General features: G+C 36.8%; 1 protein-coding gene across 2 annotated transcripts in view; it reads right to left on the reverse strand.

Annotated features, from left to right (window-relative positions):
- CIB2 (calcium and integrin binding family member 2) overlaps positions 1-15,572 on the reverse strand; it is a 48,004-nt gene extending 32,432 nt beyond the window's left edge. Inside the window, exons 1-3 of one of the 2 annotated variants that reach the window (XM_075160379.1) lie at positions 15,446-15,572; positions 14,675-14,805; positions 2,873-2,907 (exon numbers count right to left, since the gene is read on the reverse strand). In XM_075160379.1, coding sequence (XP_075016480.1) covers positions 2,873-2,907; positions 14,675-14,805; positions 15,446-15,494 — 215 coding nt within the window. In that variant the 5' untranslated portion in view covers positions 15,495-15,572. Of the gene's footprint in view, positions 1-2,872; positions 2,908-3,523; positions 3,843-14,674; positions 14,806-15,445 lie in introns of those variants that run through there. The other variant, XM_075160380.1, reaches the window with a different exon arrangement.
- Positions 15,573-18,948: the final 3,376 nt, after the last annotated feature.

The following is an 18,948-nucleotide window of genomic DNA, read 5'->3' on the forward strand; positions in this document are numbered from 1 at the left end:
GTTCTGAAACCTTGTCTTCAGTGCCCTGGCATCAAACTTCAACATAAGTTTTATCTCAATCTCACATGTCAAGAAAAACTGAAGAATGCATGTGAAAGTTTTATGACAATTCCAAACAGGAATCTCTCTTCGTTTCAGCCAGTTTTTATCTGCCTATCGAAGCTGCACATCGCAAACTCGTTCTCTACATACAAGTATTTTTTTATCCACTGCAACACAGAAAAAGAGAACAGAACTTGCTGACTCTTCATTTCAAAGCCAGATTTCGCAATACTGTAAATTCCTGTTTGCCTACCATATAATGACATTTTCTGATTTCATTACTTTAGAGTATCTTTTCTTCAAAGCTGCAGTGTATTTTTCAAAGTACACTTTCTGTATTTTCTGAATTGCACATGATGGTTCAATTCACAGTTTGGAAATGTTGTTTTCCAGATTAAAAAAAAATTTACCTATTCAGATTCAGCAGTTTCCTAATTACAACTTCCGTGGAGATTTTTTATTCCTTATTTCCTTTCTTTCATCAGCATTTTACAGTTCTGAGTCCATTCTCCCCCCACCAATGCTACAGTCTTGCTATAAAATTGGTCACATTTTATGTCATATTCTTTAAATTGAGCCTGTACTGCACACGTTTTAGGCTTCCTATTTGTCCATAAATTTTTCTCTAAATGTATTTTAGGTGTACAAGTACCAAAATCAGTCACTTTTCTTCTTGCAGTGGAAATCAATGATTCTTTCAAGCTAATTCCAATATTTCCTTAGAGATTATCCCAAAGGAGAAAAAGAAATTACTCCTAAGAGTAAGATGACATAGTATCACAGTTTACAAATCACTTCCCCTGGAAGGGTCCAAATTCTCCGATTAGATTGGGTATTCAAAGCAACAAAGAGAACCTTAACTTACGTAAAATGTAAAATCCTTAATTCATAATTATTTCCCTCATAGGAACACAGTACAAACACAAGTAATTCACTGTTTATAAAGCTTTTAACAATTTTGAGTTTAAAGGGGATTTTAGAAATATAAAGCAATTTTTTTCAGTTTATCCAATCCAAACAAACTTATTTCACAAGTTATATATCAAGGTAGCCCTGTGAAACGGAAGAACAGTATTCGTTGATTTTTAAAAGACTTAGAAGGTGGCTAAAGGTCTGTTCTATACAGGAAATTACACTAAATCCTTGGGGATTTTTTTTTCTGGCTCTATAATGCATGTATCTGAGATTTGGTGGCTACACAGGGACATCTTTTATTCCTTATTCAACTGCTGGAACTAATGACAGTACAGGAATATCACCGAATCACTTCTGATGTCTAAACCACAAAGTCTCTGTTATTTGGACTCACAGCTGCTTTTCTGAACAAATTGCGATGACAAATTCTGTTATTGCCAAAGTCAGTATTCTCAAGCAGAACCAACAACGTTGCAGCCCTGACAGAACATACAATGACCATTCATTTTTATTTAAGCTGCACGATTTTTTGTAGGGTACCACAAACACAGAATGACACCTCTTTATAGCTAACAATTATGCGTCATTCCTAGAGGTTGGCAGGTGAGGAATGCTTTGCTGAAGAAGTTACATCCATGCTATGGTAATTCACTTTTGTGAAGCCTTGACTCGCTTTGAGGACACCAGTTTCTAAGTTGGAGCCAGCCTGCATTAAGCTTAGCTTATCTTTGGGCCAGCTATCACCCACCCACTGCACACATATTCTGACTCATTCACACCATCATGTATCATGAAAATGTACTCCAACAATGTGACTAATTTTTAAACCGTAACAATTATATAAGAGGGACCTGGACCAAATTAAATCCTGGCTTGGATGGTGGTATTGCAATGTTCTTACTGCACAGTGGTCTCAGAGATGTTGTGCACTGCTGAGGAGCGAGCGCACCATTCCTCTGTGAGTAATGAGAAAAAGGTATGCAATAAATTAGCTGAAATACAATCCCTGTTTTTCCAGCAAAAAATAAAGCACCCCACTCAAAGCCATGCCATTAGTTTTTGCCTTGACAGAGTCACTGAACATCAGTCTTAGTGAGGTTTACAGCAACAGAGCCAAGGCAAAGAACATTTCTCTAGAGACCAAGTCTATTTTTGATCTCAAGGCAGTTCCCAATGTTTATGAAAACCAAGGCTTCTTATGTCTGAGAAGCTATTAAAATTTGAGAATCCTGAAGCATTATGAGCTCCTAGGTCTAGATACATACCACAGATTTATTCTCACTCCCTAATGGGGCAAAAATCCTCAGGAAAAACAACAGGTGTATTGACAGGACAGGATCTATGTCATACTTTTACAGATCCTTAATCTGAATGGTTACAAGACCAAGAATCCATAGCAAGAAGTCAGCATATACGTAGGCAGAAATTAATTCAGTTTGGCTTAATCCATCACTACTGAAAAAAACCAAGTCCCTTCTATTGCAAACAGTGATCCCAATCTTTGTGACTTTCCGTAGGGAAAGTTTGTACAGAAACAAACATCCTCAGTGCTCTGCAGTTTAAGTTCCACCAGTTTTCCCCACACTTAAGTCCGTACCAAAACCTGTACTGACTGAAGGATGTGCCCTCATTGGTATAACTGAACAGAAAAGCAGCAAACTCCTTTCATAAAAAGTCACTGACTCTCAACTGTTCAATGGCTTATCCCTAGAAAAGTCTATGGTATTGACATTAAGCTAATCACCATCTGTCTCCTTATACACATTTACATATTATAAGCTTATCTTGAGTCCAATCCTACATTCATTCATTCATGCAAAATTACTGGCTTTACTTGGTTTCCTCACAAGTCAGAAGAAAGACTTAGTCCCTTCCATACGAATCATGAAGGAAAAACTTAATACAATTTACTTACCGAAGGATTTCTTTCCGAGTGAAGAACGTGCAATCCTGTTAAAAAACCAGAATGTGTTATTGTACTACAGAAATATTGAAAACAACTGCAAAGAATTATTTTTCAACCTTTTGGAAGGAAACTCAGATCTGGCAGAAAAACGTTAAAGATGCCATTTGTGTACCATCTGCTTTTGACTCAGAAAGCAATATATGTTATAAAATAACTGAAATATCCTAAGGACAGGGCTATCAGTAAAAAAAAAAAATATTGTTAATGTGAAACTTCAGGAGAAAAAAAAACAGCTTGCTGAAATACTTCTCCGCTGTGGAATAACCAGACCAGAAACAAAATTAAATCAAGAAAGTAAGGTATAGGCCAAAAACATTCAATAAATGGATTTAGAAAGCTATAAATAACAAATAGATGAAGAAAACTATCTTCTAACTTGAAGTATTCCTCTATTAGAGACAACTGATTTAATAATAAGAGTCATGTACTTATTTATTCGTTATTAACTCTTCTGGCTAACAATTATTTTGCATTGTAGCCAGTTCAAAGCCTGCAAACTCCTGTATGTTAGGAACATGGATAAAAGGACAGCCCCTTCTCCGAACAGCAGGCAAACTATTCAGCTTTCCCTGTGGTATCACAGAATTTGAAATAACTTACTAGAATGTAAAGTAGAGCTGGCTGAACATGGAAGAAGAGCTTACAAGCATTCGCTTGCATTCTGAATGGCTCTGTGGTGGGACTGCATTTACACTGGTTTAATTCACTCTTCATGAAGATCTGTGTTTTGCTAGAAGAATTCACACACTTCACGAAAGAACCATAATATGAGCAGTGAAATAGTTTGCACTTCATGTCTTTCTACATCAGTCACAAAACATGTTATATTTTCAGGTGCTGTGAGGAATCATAATAATCAGTCCCATCCCATTGACAGAAATATCCCCTAATGCCCACTATCTTATCTAGTATTTAGGGCAAATTCTGCCCTGCATCCAAAACCAGGAACACTGGTGGCAATGAAATATTGGATGATCAGTTTAGAACACTGTTCAGGTCAAAAATTCAGAGAATATGCATCTTCTTGTGTTACAGCTAGTGGCTGATGAGGGTGTATATATAGGGAACAACAACCAAACCACAAAATTCTTCCTTATTATCCACCTCTCTCACAGGCCCATGTGATGTGGCAAGGTATTTGCCTAAGAATTCGGCTCTTAGTGGTATTCCTCCTTCAATGTAAACATATTTAAAGTATATCATATTTTTAAATCAGCTAGTGACAAGATAACAACATCAGACTTGGTAAGTCATACTTAGGAGTACATACAACTAGTATGACTCCCCCAGTCCTGCTCTTCAGTCAACCAGTGAAAAAGCATTTCTTTCCTAAGCTGAGACTCATTCTGGCTAAATGCCTGCTTCTTCCAAGGAGGGGAAAAGCAAATGATGACAGTTAGCTGAAGCAGTCAAACAGCTTGTCCAGGTATCCAGGCATGCTATCAGTCCTGCAGGGTATCAATTATTGAGTTTGCTTGCTCTCCTCCATATAAAGTGGCAGGAGAAGCAGCTCTTCCTTTAGTGTATTGTGTAGCAGAATAGTGTTACAAGGCACAATAGGAAGCACCTTGCGAGCTGCTGACACTGATGTCACATTGTCTGGAACTGCACAAAGTGAAATAGGAGCCAGCTGGATAAGTCTTCATTAATTCCAGCACATTCAACACTTATGGTCAAACTGTCACTTAAGGATGCTTCATTTACTAACGAAAGGCAGGTGCAATCTCACAAATAATTGTAATGCCCTCAGCAGCAATCATCCTGTAATTATATAGGCTTGAGAAAACAGCAGACACTGTTACTTAACTAGAAAGCTGTCAGGGGATTGATATGCAAATGGAGATAAAGATGAAAAAGAAAAGTTACCCTTTACCTTCCAGAAATCATGCAAAAACGCCACTGGAAGACACATTAAGAGGTCAGATCATAAACCTTCTTTGCTGAAGGGCCATCTAATATTTTTCTTTTTTAATCTGGGCCACCTCACATCTTTGACAACAAACACTATTGTCTGCCTTTTTTTTTTTTTTAATCAAACAAAATTTTTACTAATATAATCTAAAAAACACTGATACTGGAACCGTAGTTGCAAGTATCTTCCTGACCACTGTTACTGACTGACTGCAGTATTCAATTATGCCTGCCAATTACATGGAATTGTGTGTCAGGGATGAGGGGTGTCAAAAAAATTTACAGTGGTTTCACAGACCACTTGCAGAGATCTTAAAGATACTCAGGGTCAGAGCACCACAAATTAATTGTGACCTGGCCTATACTTTTGATCCACAGCAAGATCATACACACCACTTAAGAAATGCTTTACCATTAAGAAGCCTGTCTGGTCTCAAATGGCAAATGTAAAAGCCATAGCTCCAAGCTATCTCTGAAAGGGAAGTCCAGCCATCTCTTTTCTCTCAGCTTCTTATTTCTGCCTCTTCCTTTATGCGGACTTCACACCGATGAGTAGTATAACTGCATCAGAGACCTCTGAAGGAAGGAACTAACGTGTTTGGAAACTAACCTAGCAAAAATGGATTCACTTCCAGCTTGGATCATTTCCTTTTAGTGGCTTAGAATATAGCGTCAGTAGTGCTGGTACAAGAGATGAAGCTAAAACAAGTATCTATCGATGGTAGGAAAGAGGTGCAGGACTGCCCTTTTTTTTTTTTTTTTTGAAAGCACAGCCCTAAGTTAGATTAAAGTCACGATGGAACAAGGGTCTAAATAACATAATTACATTTTCTAGTTGCTGGAGCTCCAGCAATTTAATTAAAGACTTTTGGCCAAAGAAAGACTGAGGTGAATCATCCTATTTTCTTCTGGCTATTTCAGTCATACAGAAAATACACAATGATGGACAATAAATAGTAAACTAACATGTTAAATTAACTCCCTCATAAGGAAAGGTAAAGTGGGTCCTGAAAAGCATTTGTGATTTATGCATGATGGCATTCATCTTCCTTCAAGCCAGAGATATCATGGAATACATTTGCTATTATGTGAACTGTATTTGAGTTTATTATGAACTTAAAAAGCAACCTGTCTATCCTGTCTGGACACTAAAGCCACTGGTAGTCCTGCTAGAAAAGCACAAACTAAATACTGAAATAAATGTTATCAGAGTTTTCATAATTCTTATCAGTTCAGGATTTCTGCTAAGAATTTATCCTGAGAATTGCTGCTTTTATTTCTAATGCTACACAATGGCCTGAAAAACTTCTGCTAACAGGAGGCCCTTTGTGGGTCTTAGGTTATTTAGAACAGAGGCTTTGCCTTGAAAGGTCACCTGCTCCAGCCCCTGAGAAAATATGTGCTCCTTTTCTAAGATCAACTGTCCCACTAGGTCTGTGCTTGTGCCCTTAATAATCAAGTTAATCAGAAGTCTGACGAAGGATCACTGCTGGTTTTTTGGAGGTAAGATACCACTTAAGTGGATAATTGCAGATTTGTTTAACTTCCTTATGTCTAGCAAAGTGAATAAAACAAAGCAAACAGAAAATTTCCCATTGATTTAAATGAGATCATTAGCTTGTATGATGGGACTTGGTTCTCAAATTTGGCATTTAGGTGGCTTAACTGGTTAAAATATTTTACAAAGAAAAGAGTCAGATAGCTGATGTATTTAGGTTCCATGGGTGGCTTTGCTCTTGGCTCATAGTGTGACTTTCTGCAAGTCACACAACATTGCTTGTAAAGTAGGATTAATGGTCTCTGCTCTTAAAATTTACTTTATAAAAGAGCAGAATGTACACGCTGTTAGAGTTTTATTCTCTGATTTCCTATGTCAGGTGAATGCAGGTTTAGGACAAAACGGGAACAGACTGAAACATGGTGGTCCACTACCTTTTCCACTAGTCTGTAAGACTTTACTGCAAACTCCTAGAGTGGTTCTGCTTTATGTTTAGTTCTACAGGGATTTGAACGAAAAATAGGAATGGAGATAACTGTGCTGAGAATGCTGATACTTAACTTTACGTAAAGTGTGCATACGCAGTGTAACATGAGGTATGGCTCCAGAATCAGATCACATGTCATTTGTTCTGTTGGATCTATTGCCAATATCAAAGCGCAGCATGCAGTTTATGAATGGCAGCAGAGTCCACTGAAGGAAAGATTATCGCTTACCACTTTTAGAAGCAAATATCATTATGCATAAAGCACAGTTTTCAAATAAAACTAATTTCACATAGATAAGCAAAACACTTCTCTACAGAAAAGAAGAGGAGAAAAACTGGAGAAAGGAACAATAGAATGAAAATAGCAATGCTCAAGTATGCAAAGCTACTGTGAAATAATATTTCTTAAACCCATTATATGCATATTTCTCCTCTAAGACAATACATATATAATTCTGCCTTTTATATGTATAGTGTCATAAGGGCAGGTTTATTCTGATCCTGCAACAGCACCACTGGAAAGTTTTATAAATAAGGAAATAATATAAAACAGTCTTAGCAATACAAAATCACTCCAAATTAGACAAGCAGTCTCCAACAAAAGCCAGCAAGCCACAGACAAAGTAAACCAATGACTAACAGGAATTTTGACAATATCCTCAAGGCAAGACAGACTAGATTCATATAGCTATCTTACCGAGCAGCTTTTAATAAATGCAAAGTACTGAATGCTGCAACATTTTAAATGTTAATATTTCAAACAAATTATTTCAGAGGTTTCATTTTTAAAATCACAAATGTTGTTTTGTACTGTGCCAAAAGTACACAATGTGTATAACAACATTTAATCAAAACACCATACAAACATCATCCTATGAAGTAATCAAAAAGGTGCTGGATAGAAGCAAATGAACTTTCATATAAGATCTACTATTAACTCTGTTCTGGTAACATTTTACAAATACAATACTTTTATTTTAGTTGCCATACAACTGGTATAGAGTTGTGCAAGACTGAGTCAGCAAGATACTTATGTATTTTCATCACTGTACGTATATATAAAGAGTTACTGGAAGTCAATGAGATTAGCACCAGTCTTTAAGTTGCACAGCTGTGCAAGTACTTTAGTGAATCCAGATTTAAACACTAAAAAAATCCTGTCAGTTAGTATCTGCATTAGTAATAGTATCGGTAGATGTACTTTTATCTTAAAAAATGCTGGTTGCATCAGAACACCAACGGAGATTTTAACATCCAGTCTATCTTTATTTATAATCATGTATCTTTTAGAACTACAGCCAGAACAACTAAAACAGCCACTGAGTTTCAGGACGAAAAATTTGCAGCTATAAGAACCAGTTTATATATTTATACTGCAACACGGGAGTAAAAACAGTTAGACATTAGCAAGGACTGAGGAAGAAAAACTGTCAAAAATGTAATTTTACTCAATCTATATATGCACCAAATGGTAAAATGAAACCAGAATCTGACTAAAGGATAATTTCACAAAAACCTTGTTCCATTATTACGCTACTTAAAATTTGCACATTAACAGCAATACTCTATCAAACTGAAAAGTACTTTTTACAGAAGATCCTGGAGAACCTGTGATGAATACACTTCCTGTATTCTTGCAAAGGGTTCATTTTCATCCGAGATCCTGATTAAGTCAAGCATAGCTTTTTAAATGAAAAGATAGGTTGATGACCTAGTTTCACTTTATAAATGGCATTTCTTGACAGATCATAACGTAACTTGTTTCATCTGGTTTTGCATAATTCTCATGAAATATAATTGAATCCCACTTTGACTAGAATTCTAATAAAAGGAAAAAAGTTAGTTCTGTAATAGACAAATTCTTGTGTAAAAGAAGCAAGTCATTATTTCATATTACTATCTTTTATTACAATATTGCCAAGACGACGGCCAGGATAAACATCAGTTTATTTTGAGGCTGCATTAAATAATGTAGAGTAAATAATCCCATTAATGAACAAATACAAAAAGAAACGCCTTGCAATAAAAACAGTAATATCTGATATAAAATATTTGTGCCCTATATTCTCTAGGTTCTATCTATTAAGAAAAAAATTAGAATCAAATTCATATCAAATTCAGACCACTTATTCGAGTAACCCCAGAAAAGGCAATGAGATTGATTGAACAGTGGAGTAGTTTGTCCATACCCCAAGCACAGCTTCTATGCATTTCCTACTCAATATAATTGTTTCTCTGTCAGGAATGCAGTGCATTGAGGCCAATATATGGCTCTGATGTCGCTTTATTGTATACCTTTATTTTCTATTGCTCCAAGCATCTTTATACAGCATCACTCAAGAAAAAACCCTAAAATTCCCATTCATTTTCTTTTCTCATTATGAGACTTGACCTCTAAAATCTGTAGACAACTTTTATAAGCTTAATTTTAAAATGTTCTTTGACTGCAATGAAATACATCTTTCTTGCTGATTAATACTTATCTTTTCCCTAAGACCTTGGTTAGATTTTGCATTTTATGTAAAAAAAACCCCAAACCTCAGACAAAAAGAAACCCCAAAACAGTCAAGTACTCTAAGGGCATAAGAAGCAGAAATCCCCAGTAAAATTCATGTTCTTTGAAGGCTAACTTTTTAAATGAGGTGAATCTCAGTGAGGAAACCAATGTTTGCAAAAGCCTGATTTCCAAAACATTTCACTAAGCTTATGAAAATTTAAAGAGCTGCCAGCTAGAACACTATCTTAATAACAGGTGATGTGACAAGGTGTTAGGAGATCTGCAGCTTTCCAGTCTTTCTTTAGATAATTTGCCTCTATCTATTCCAAATAAAAAAAAAAAGCAGCTATGAGAGGTTTAATACTACCAAGTCCTATTATGCATCTCTTTTACAATCAGTTTCAACTGGCCACCCATCACCAGTCTTAATGAAGAGTATTTAAAACACTCTTCTATTAAAAACACTGAGGTCATCTTGTGGGTGACCAGATTTACAATTTCATGTAAAAGTAAAGGTTCTGCTAAAAAGTGACTCTTCAATGTGATAGCTTATATACAAAAAAAGTTTATACATGGGCATTTCAGAAAGTTTTAGGCAAATCAAATAAGGTTATTTTATTTCATTAATATCACGTTAATGCTCTGAGATTGATGTATGCTAGCTCTTCAAGCAGGTGATTTTTCTGCAGCTTAATCTTTACTCCTGAAAACTAAAGCCACTTACATATGGTTTTACCATACTTCAAGCACATAAACTTCTCACTTTTCCATCTCATAGTGTCTCATGTGGAACAAGTGCTTAAAACATAATGCATTAAAAACAAAGAAAAAAAAAGATTTCACTACTAAAGTAGCATTCAGGTGCTATAAGCTCAGAGCAATTTGTGTTAAAGACAAAAATGGTGGAAGTTACAACCACAAAAGACAAAAATGGTGGAAGTTACAACCACATAATACAATGGCCAGAAATATATTCAAATAAAGAAATTATATGTCTAACCGTGAAGGGAGTGAGGTTTTGAATACTCTTCTAATAGGAACTGCAGGGAATTAAAAAAAAAAAAAAATCTATTTTACAAAAAGGATTAAGTTGACTCTTTTGCTTCTACCATACTGATACCTCGGACTCTGTAACCCTGGGTATTATTGTAAGGAGCACAGTACCAACTCATAGGCATACAAATCCACAAGAATTTGCCTAGTTCTCCTTTGCAAAAAAAAAAAGGATTAATCAATGATCCATTTTAAAAGTAATTTATATGTAGATGCCTGGCTGTACATGGGGTACAGATGTGCACAACAGACTGTTGCGAAGTGGACCCTGGTACACAGTGTTTTACTTTAGTCCAGTGTTCAGAGGACCTGGCAACCCAACTGCTGTACCAAGAAATGAAAAACCTGCATTTAAAAACTTGTGGAACCATTACCTCATCCTCCCCTTTTCTGTTCCGACGGAATTCCACAAATGAAAAAAAGACAGATAAGACAGCAAACTCCAAGTCAAACAGCTCTGTTTGTATTGCAGCAACTGCATACCCCCCCAGAATGCAGTGGAGAGGCAAGAGCTCTCTGTGTGGATGGCCACAGCAGTAACCCCAGGATTTCCATGTTTAAAAGATCCAAGAGGTATGCAACAACTAATGGATCAGAGGCAAATCACCATCAAAATAAGGACTTTATATGATTGTTCACAGCATGAGGCTAATATTCCTTCCCTGACAAAGTCTAGATGTTAGTTATTGTCCTGAAACTTACTATTTTATTGTACTTACGATATATATCAAGTGCTATTACTAGTCAAAAATTATCTAGCACCATACTAATGAACTACAAGTCCGCCTGTAACAGAGAAATCCCATAAGCTGACTCAATCCACTGGGCCTAACTACTGCCAGGCTTTGAGATCAATTACCCAGCATTATGTAAGGCAGGGGCTGCAAAAGCCATTAGAGAAAGGCAATTTCTACATGAAGAGTAGTGAATTAGGGATGACATTTCAGCTCTTGCATTTGCCAGTTTATGTCAAGAAGATAACATTAATTACATTTGGATTTTGTTTTGTTTCACTGCAGTTGTCTCTGTTCTGTGTTCACTTTTATTGGTAGTAGGAAGACAGACACTGGTGTTTCACAGATCTTTGATTTCCCTCTTGTCTATGCAGCAGGGATGTAAAAAAGCCTTTTTGAATCTTAGACTACTAAGTCTAAGACCACTAACTTAGACTAATATATTACAGTGATAGACTGCTGGTGAGGGCGAGATGTGTGACAAAGTGGAAATTAAAGAAGCTCCATTTTCACATTGCCTACAATGGCAAGAAAAAGGCTAGGAATTTAGTAAGAGCGTTTAATTTATGCCTTATTTTCAGCATGAGGTAACATTTTAAAGCATATATCCCTAGCCTGACTCTCTGTGGTTAAGTATCTACACCTGTGAAAAGTCCATGTTAGCAGTAACTCCAAAGAAAATTAGCATTTAAATTCATCGTTTCTACTTCAAGGGCTTGAGTCAAAGATCCTGAAGGTAAAAAGAAAGTTATTTACTTTTGTGTGCACTGGATCTGTCCCTTGGTTATCATGAGAGAAACTGAATGTTAATTTCCTGCGCTGTTAATTCTGTCTATGTTTATCACTTCATGTAAGAGAACAAAGCAATGCAGCCAGCCCTGTCTGCATCTCATAATAAGTAGTCAGCTGCCTCCTCCTTCAGCACATTTCTATTTGATATATTGCCCCACTGTATTTTCAGAAACTTGTTCAAGATGCCCACTGTGCAGATAGCTTCCCGCAATCCATTTCAATAAGATTTGCAGTGTGCTGAAACATGACCGAAAACTGGGAATTTTTTTTTTTTTTTACCCTATTAAAAATTCAGTTGATGCAATGTGAAGTAAATAAAGAAGTACCAATAAGCTGCCCCTGGACATAAAATGCATACTACTTCTGTCAAGGTAAGAAACTCCTATCCAGGAGTGGATGCAAGCATAAGGATACCTTTTCTGGAATTACACTAAGCATATTTCTATGACTTATCCTTAGGAAAAGTGAAGTTAGATAAGACCTTCCCCCCTGCCTATTGACAGCAAAGTATCAGGGAAAGAAAAAGATGTTATTGCTACACTTTCTTCTTTACAAAACACTCAATAGAAAGATTCTACTAAAAATTCCCATTGTCAAGCTAGTCACTGTCTTTATCCTGCTTCCTAGTCCGGACACTGAGGATTTGACTCCTTTCCTTGTACACAGAGAAGGGGATTAAACTGAGTGTATTCAACAACCCATCCTTACAATACTACTAACGATTGCTGGGAAGCAATGGTAAAATGTATGCATGCAGGCTACAAATGAAGTTTTTGTTTATATTCTGAAAAAACACTCCCGCCCCCCACAAAAAAACCCACAAACATATTAAGATTACTCTTTTCCTTCCCCTAATGCAGACTAAGATATCTTACCTGGTAGGCATCTAGCTGTTCATCAGTAAATATCGTTTGCTTATTACCCATCTTAAATGAGGAATTCTTCCTCTATGCAAATGCATCCCATTAGAAGTAGCTGGATTCCTCTGTATTGTAGGCATTTAGAGCACGTATACTCCGTGAATGTGCTGAAAAAATCCCAAAGCCTGCATTGAACTGGTTTTGACGGTACCTGTCCAATGAGGAAGGACGCAGTATTGGGAAATCTTTACAAAGGCTTGACTTGAGTGTGCCAGGAAGGAAAGTGTTAAAATCACAGGCAGGTGTCGCCCAAAAACAGTGATGCCATTCTCCCCCTTTTCCAGATGCTTTTCTAAGAGGCATACAGAGCTTTTATAACGTAAAAACCGAGTAGCCAGTACTAGAAGAAATCAGCTCTCTACTGCCCCGGTGTCTCACTCGCTTGTTCACTCCGCGACTTCAGCGCGCTCTTGGTCAGCACCTTCACGTTTTAGAGCAGCTTTGCGTCACCCGATGGCGCTCGGTAGCGCAGTCGTATTGCACACACACAGAGCACATGTAGTAACTAGAAAAATGGATTAGCAGAGTAAACGTTTTTGCAGCTGGTCTCCCCACAGATCCCAGTCAGTGCTTGGATCTGACCTGTACCATGCTGCCAATGTTAAATACAGCTGGATGGAGGCTCAAAGTGTCCAGAGCGTCTCCACAACGTCACCAGGTGCGGCGAGGGCTCCACAGTAAATGATTATGTCTACCCTGTGGCTAAAACCAGCCCTGGCTATCAAGGGTGCGAGTTCACTACCAGAGGTGCCAAACTCCCAGGTATACCAGTGAATGCAAGTATTCGTTCTCACATTAAATAGATTTTTTAAAAAATCAGGAAGATTAAAGTAGCTTAAACAGACATTAATCTGACTCCTTCAGCTCAAGCAAGCACAGCTGTAAAGAAAAAAGTTACCACAGCCTAAAGCAAAGGTAGAAAGTACCACTAGAGGGCTCACAGTGTATTTTAAAGTAATATAACCCTATCTCCATATTTCCGGGAAAATTTGATAAAATAAAAAATAGAAGAGCATTTAAGAGATGCACACAGACAAAATGAATAAACTCAAACAAAATTATATTATCTAACATCTGAAGAAGGATAAGCTCTTATAACAACAGTAGGAAGAAGGCTGAGTGAGAAAGAATGGGAACAGGGAGGAAAGACCTGTTATGAGTAAGTTTCTTTGGACTGCTCACTTCCCACTTGTGCACACAGGAACAGGAGAGGGTTTATAAATACTTAATAAAATTCCTACCTTCTTTGCCTACAGCTCTGCCAATGGTCATTATTTCCCCAGCAAGTTAGCACGTTTAATAAAAACACCTGGAGAATTATCTTGTGCTTTTTCCTATAGCTTCTAATGACCCTGACCTGATAACAGCATTGGATAATAAGAGTTCAATTTACCTTGGCATATAACAACAAAGTAAATGTATTGTATACATAGTAAAAATATCCTGTGAAGTGTGTTGGATATGTGGTAAAAACATTTTATTTAGTGCTGAACAGTAGACTGTTCTAAAAGATGACTGACTTAGATTGTAATATTTAGCAATGCAGATTTGATTAACTGCAAACCAGCACTGCCTTGAGCTACAAAACCACAAGATATTACCATATATACAAAATAAATGGCTTGGGATGAGAATGCATTCAACAAGCCTTATTAGCGATAAGCAAACATCAGAATTTTAACAGTGAAAGAAATGGATTCTTCCAACAGAATAGCACAGTTTCAAAATAAGAAGGAAGAAGCTACAATAATAAGGACAATACAAACTCTGAATGACCTACCATCAGATCAAGAGCGCAGCAAGCATCTATTCAAATATCAGACAGTTGAATCGACTGTTTGTTACATGGCCAAACTGACCTCTGTTTTTGTAGCCAGTAGTGTTGTGGGTTTTTTTCTTTTCCCCAAGGTACAGTGGCACTGGATTCTTGTTATGTTCAAAAAGATTCTCCACAAGCAAGTCAGAATGTAAAGAAGAAAAAACCCCAAACCTGCAAAATACAGTATTTCTTTTTACTAAAGAAAAAAGTTAAACTTTTCTTCTAACACACTTTTTTCAAATCAGAAAACAACAGTCCATAAGGGCCCCTTGAAATTAAGAAGTTTCACAGTTCTGAAAGTTCTTACACATCCTCAACTCTGAATGAGCTTCATCATTGGCTTTAGTGGTTATGCATCTAATTAAGCATGTTTCATATCTATGATCTGGAGCTACTGAAATGCCACAGCTAGGAGCTATTCTCACTCAGACCAGACCAATACATAGTCAAGTGATTTGCATGAAATAGCACTCCTTTCACAAGGAATTCAAGCTGCCTGTCTATGCAAATCAGATTAAATATAAATGGCCAAATTATCTTTAATATCATTATACAGAAGTGAACTGACACCAGGGGTGCATTGGGCTCCCTTATCTTTTAATCTTGTGATTCTGTATACTTAGCAGTATTACTACAGTGAAAAGACTGATATCTCGTTTCTTCATTTTTTACCTGCTTTTTATTCCTGGCTGTTTGGTCCCACTGTATCCTAGATGACACACGTATCAGCTAGCCTCCACCTTTAGAATCAAAATAGTAACAATAAAAAGCAGAAAGGCTAAATGGAAAGCACCAACTAGATAAGACTTACTTGTGGTTACAAAGTAGGCCAGAGGTAGAGCTCCTGAGGTCACAGACATATTCCTTTTTACGCCTTTGGGCCTGGCTTTCCACTTTACCCCCTCCACTTTTCTCTTGCGTATTAGAAATGCTTTGGTTTCATGCTAATGTAGAGAAATTATGTAGGAAAACTGGTATGGCTAAAAGAGTTGATTGCTTTAAAAGAGTTAGAAGTTCTTTCTTTAAAAGAAAGACTCAACTTACCAAGGGAATGGCACCCACTGAGTATATGGACAGAAAATAAACTGTTTCTTCAATTCTTCTTTCCATACTCTGAAGAGTATTTTCAATTACTAAATAAAATTAAAATGCACAGAATTTTAAAAAGAGGATTCAAACACTGATTGTTGAGGGTTCCACTATACTAGCTAGTTCTTCTCAAGCATGCTATAGCGGTTCCTATATTTCATCTTGCTATACTAACTGGGTAAAATTGAAAGACGATATAATGCACAAACTCTTTTTGACTCCTTCTATCTGTTTGTATGCATCAAAGATCAAATAATTTTCCAGTTTGCTCTTTCTCACTTCTTCTATCTGTTTGTATTTATCAAAGATTAGTTTAATTTGCCAGTTGGGTGTTAAGCAATACTTACTCCCAGCATAAGTTACTGCAACAAATCAATACTTTTCTATGTACGCAGCAAGATCTGACCTTAATGTTATCAGTACCAGCCTTTCATCACACTTTACTGTATTTCAATTTCTCTAAACTGTTTGCCAAAGCTAGTGATTTTAAGTTATTTAGCAACACATAGCATATATCTTCCAATCAGTTGCAAATAAAGTTTACTAAGTAGTATAAGTATATATGCAATAGTCTTGACATTACACTGGCCATTACACCAGAGAACACGGTTAAGCAGCCACTGTTCATCTGCTTTAAAAGTTTAATTCATGGAGCAGAAAATATACTATCAACCATGTAGACCAGATTCAGTATTTTATAGCAAGATGGCTGTCAGCGCAATAGCTTAACACCCACCTAAGCCTGCAACCCGACCCCAGCTGCAGGGATACGTTTCCACAGCCAGAGCTGAGGGAGTGGGCCAAACCATGCTAGCGCTCCTGATCGCCTTCAGCGCGAAGTCGCCTGCTCCGAACTGTTGCTAGCCATGGCTGCTACACCAGGTGACTTTGCTCTGATTTATTAGTAGAGGTGTAAGTTTAATAACCTCCAACAGACAGGTCATACTACCTTAAGTTGCCTCTGTAAATTATGCAGTGAGAATTTGCCTGTGGTTTAAGTATGAAAGCTCTTATTCCTCATCAAAGGAAGATCAAGATACTATGAACAGAGATCACTTTACCTGTTAATGAGAAGATCCACACAGAGTTTTAACAATCAAGTTGCATATCTACTGCTTTCACTGCTCAAGCTGGTTTGCTACAACTTTTTCTGAGTTTTCATATATAGACATAATTAAAAGTTATCCTTTTAATTGAGGAGAAAAGAACCTGCGAGATTTCATGCCCATTACACCAAATATTCAAGCAATTTCTCTCCCACACAGATGCCTCCTTGCAGATTAGCTCTTCTTAAAGATTCACTCTGTTAGCAAAAAGAACAGTTTTGATCTAGAAGGGCTGCCTGTACATTTATTCTGTTGCTGCTTTCTGTAAGTTAAGGTAGGCCCCCCCTTTAGTGCAAGTAAGCAACAATGATCACTACTTGCAATAATTACATGGGAAGAGTTCTATCCTCCACCGAAGCTGTGGAAATTCACCCTGAGTCTTTGGGGCTTGTTTTACTTACTTGAACCCTATTCACAATTGTGTTTGCTCACAGGTCAATGAGGAATAATAATGTTCACCTACAACAGGTGCTGCGGAGATAAAATAATTAAAATGCTTGCGAGTCCCTTAAATGAAAAACGCTACAGAGCTACAAAACATTACCATTGTGATATGCTTCACCAACTGTCACAACTTGCCTCTTATTTAATAGTTATTGGAAACTATAAATAAAAGATGAACTGTAAATACACAGTTACAGAACAGAAATCCTAAAATGAGGGAAAATGACAGTTTGATGCTACTGCAGTAGATAGAAAAGTTGATTTTCCAACACATGACCCACAGGATGCTTACACCCCACTAAATTTGTCTGGAAGTGCTAGCCTATAAGAGAATGTTTCATGGGACTGAGCCCTGTCTCACGAATGAATAAACAGAACTTGAGAAAGATGCAAAACTCACGGCCCTCAAACCAATGAGAGATGCTGACTATCTGACTAAATGCACTTGTTATGAGGAGCAGGAACTTTCTGTGAAGAGTTTTTAATGCTAAAGAAAATAAACAGAAAGAAAACCTTTTGCCAAATTTGTTGGCTTTATGATCTTATTCATCGAGCTTAATAAAATACACTACGTTGGAAGATGCAGGTTTCTGACTGCATTTCATTAAGCCTTATTTATCCATAATAAATCAAGTAAAAATGACTTTTTTTTAAGATGCTTTATACAAGACAATGCTTTGCCTCAAGGACAAAATAATATTAAAAAAATTAATGGTTTCCTAGGCAGACTATCTTTAATATCATGAATTTCCTCATAGGGAGTCTCAATACAATGATCACTAGGGGAAAGAAACTACTGCTATCTCTATATAGGCATCTTTTTTTTCTAGGCAAAATAACTACTGATGGTTTTATTAGTGTGTTGTTTAGTCCTTCTCAGAACAGATCCAAACCAGCCACTGTTAATGGCTTGTTATTGTAGTATTATTATGGTAGCACCTATAAGACACAGATGAGAAATCTGTTGCAATAGCTGTTGAGAATATATGCAAAAAATAATTTCTCCTCAACTTCTCCCCTCCTCTCAATTTACAATCGAAGTGTAAACCGAGAAAGTACATGCAGATACAAGCAGAAAACACAAGAAAACAATGTGAATATACTGATCAGCACATAATCAACTTAACATTTATGGAGTCCTTTGGTAAGCATCATGTCAAAAGAAACAACAAATATAAAGAAAGGAGTAGGAATAAAATAGATGTATACATCTCATGGGAAGCAGTACAGTAAAAACATTAAAAATGCAGCTAGTATGTCCTAGAAACATAGGTCAATCTGAGATGGGAGCAGGCCTCAATTTACAAAAGGGAAAAAAAAAGCAGTGAATAGGACATGTAAGCTGTGGAAAGTAAAGATGGCACAACAAAAGAGCCAATATGTGCGAAGTATGATCAAGCTTTGAACAAATAAAAAATTATTTTACGGAAACATTTAGAACAGGTATCTGCAGGGCCATTTGGATTTTAAGACTAAAATGAAAAAACAGCAGTAATTAGCAGAAGAAAATCAGTATCAAGAGAATTCTGCACACTTGCCATTACAGACAACATATGAGAGACTATTCTCAATTCAAAGCATTATCAAAAATAAAATAAAACGTACACGCAGTAGGCTGTTTCAAAGATTGTGAGTACCCTCTGGTGCCCTGTCCTGGGAAGAAAAGAAAAGAAAA

Source organism: Calonectris borealis, chromosome 11 (assembly GCF_964195595.1).
Source record: "Calonectris borealis chromosome 11, bCalBor7.hap1.2, whole genome shotgun sequence".
Taxonomy (NCBI): Eukaryota; Metazoa; Chordata; class Aves; order Procellariiformes; family Procellariidae; genus Calonectris; species Calonectris borealis.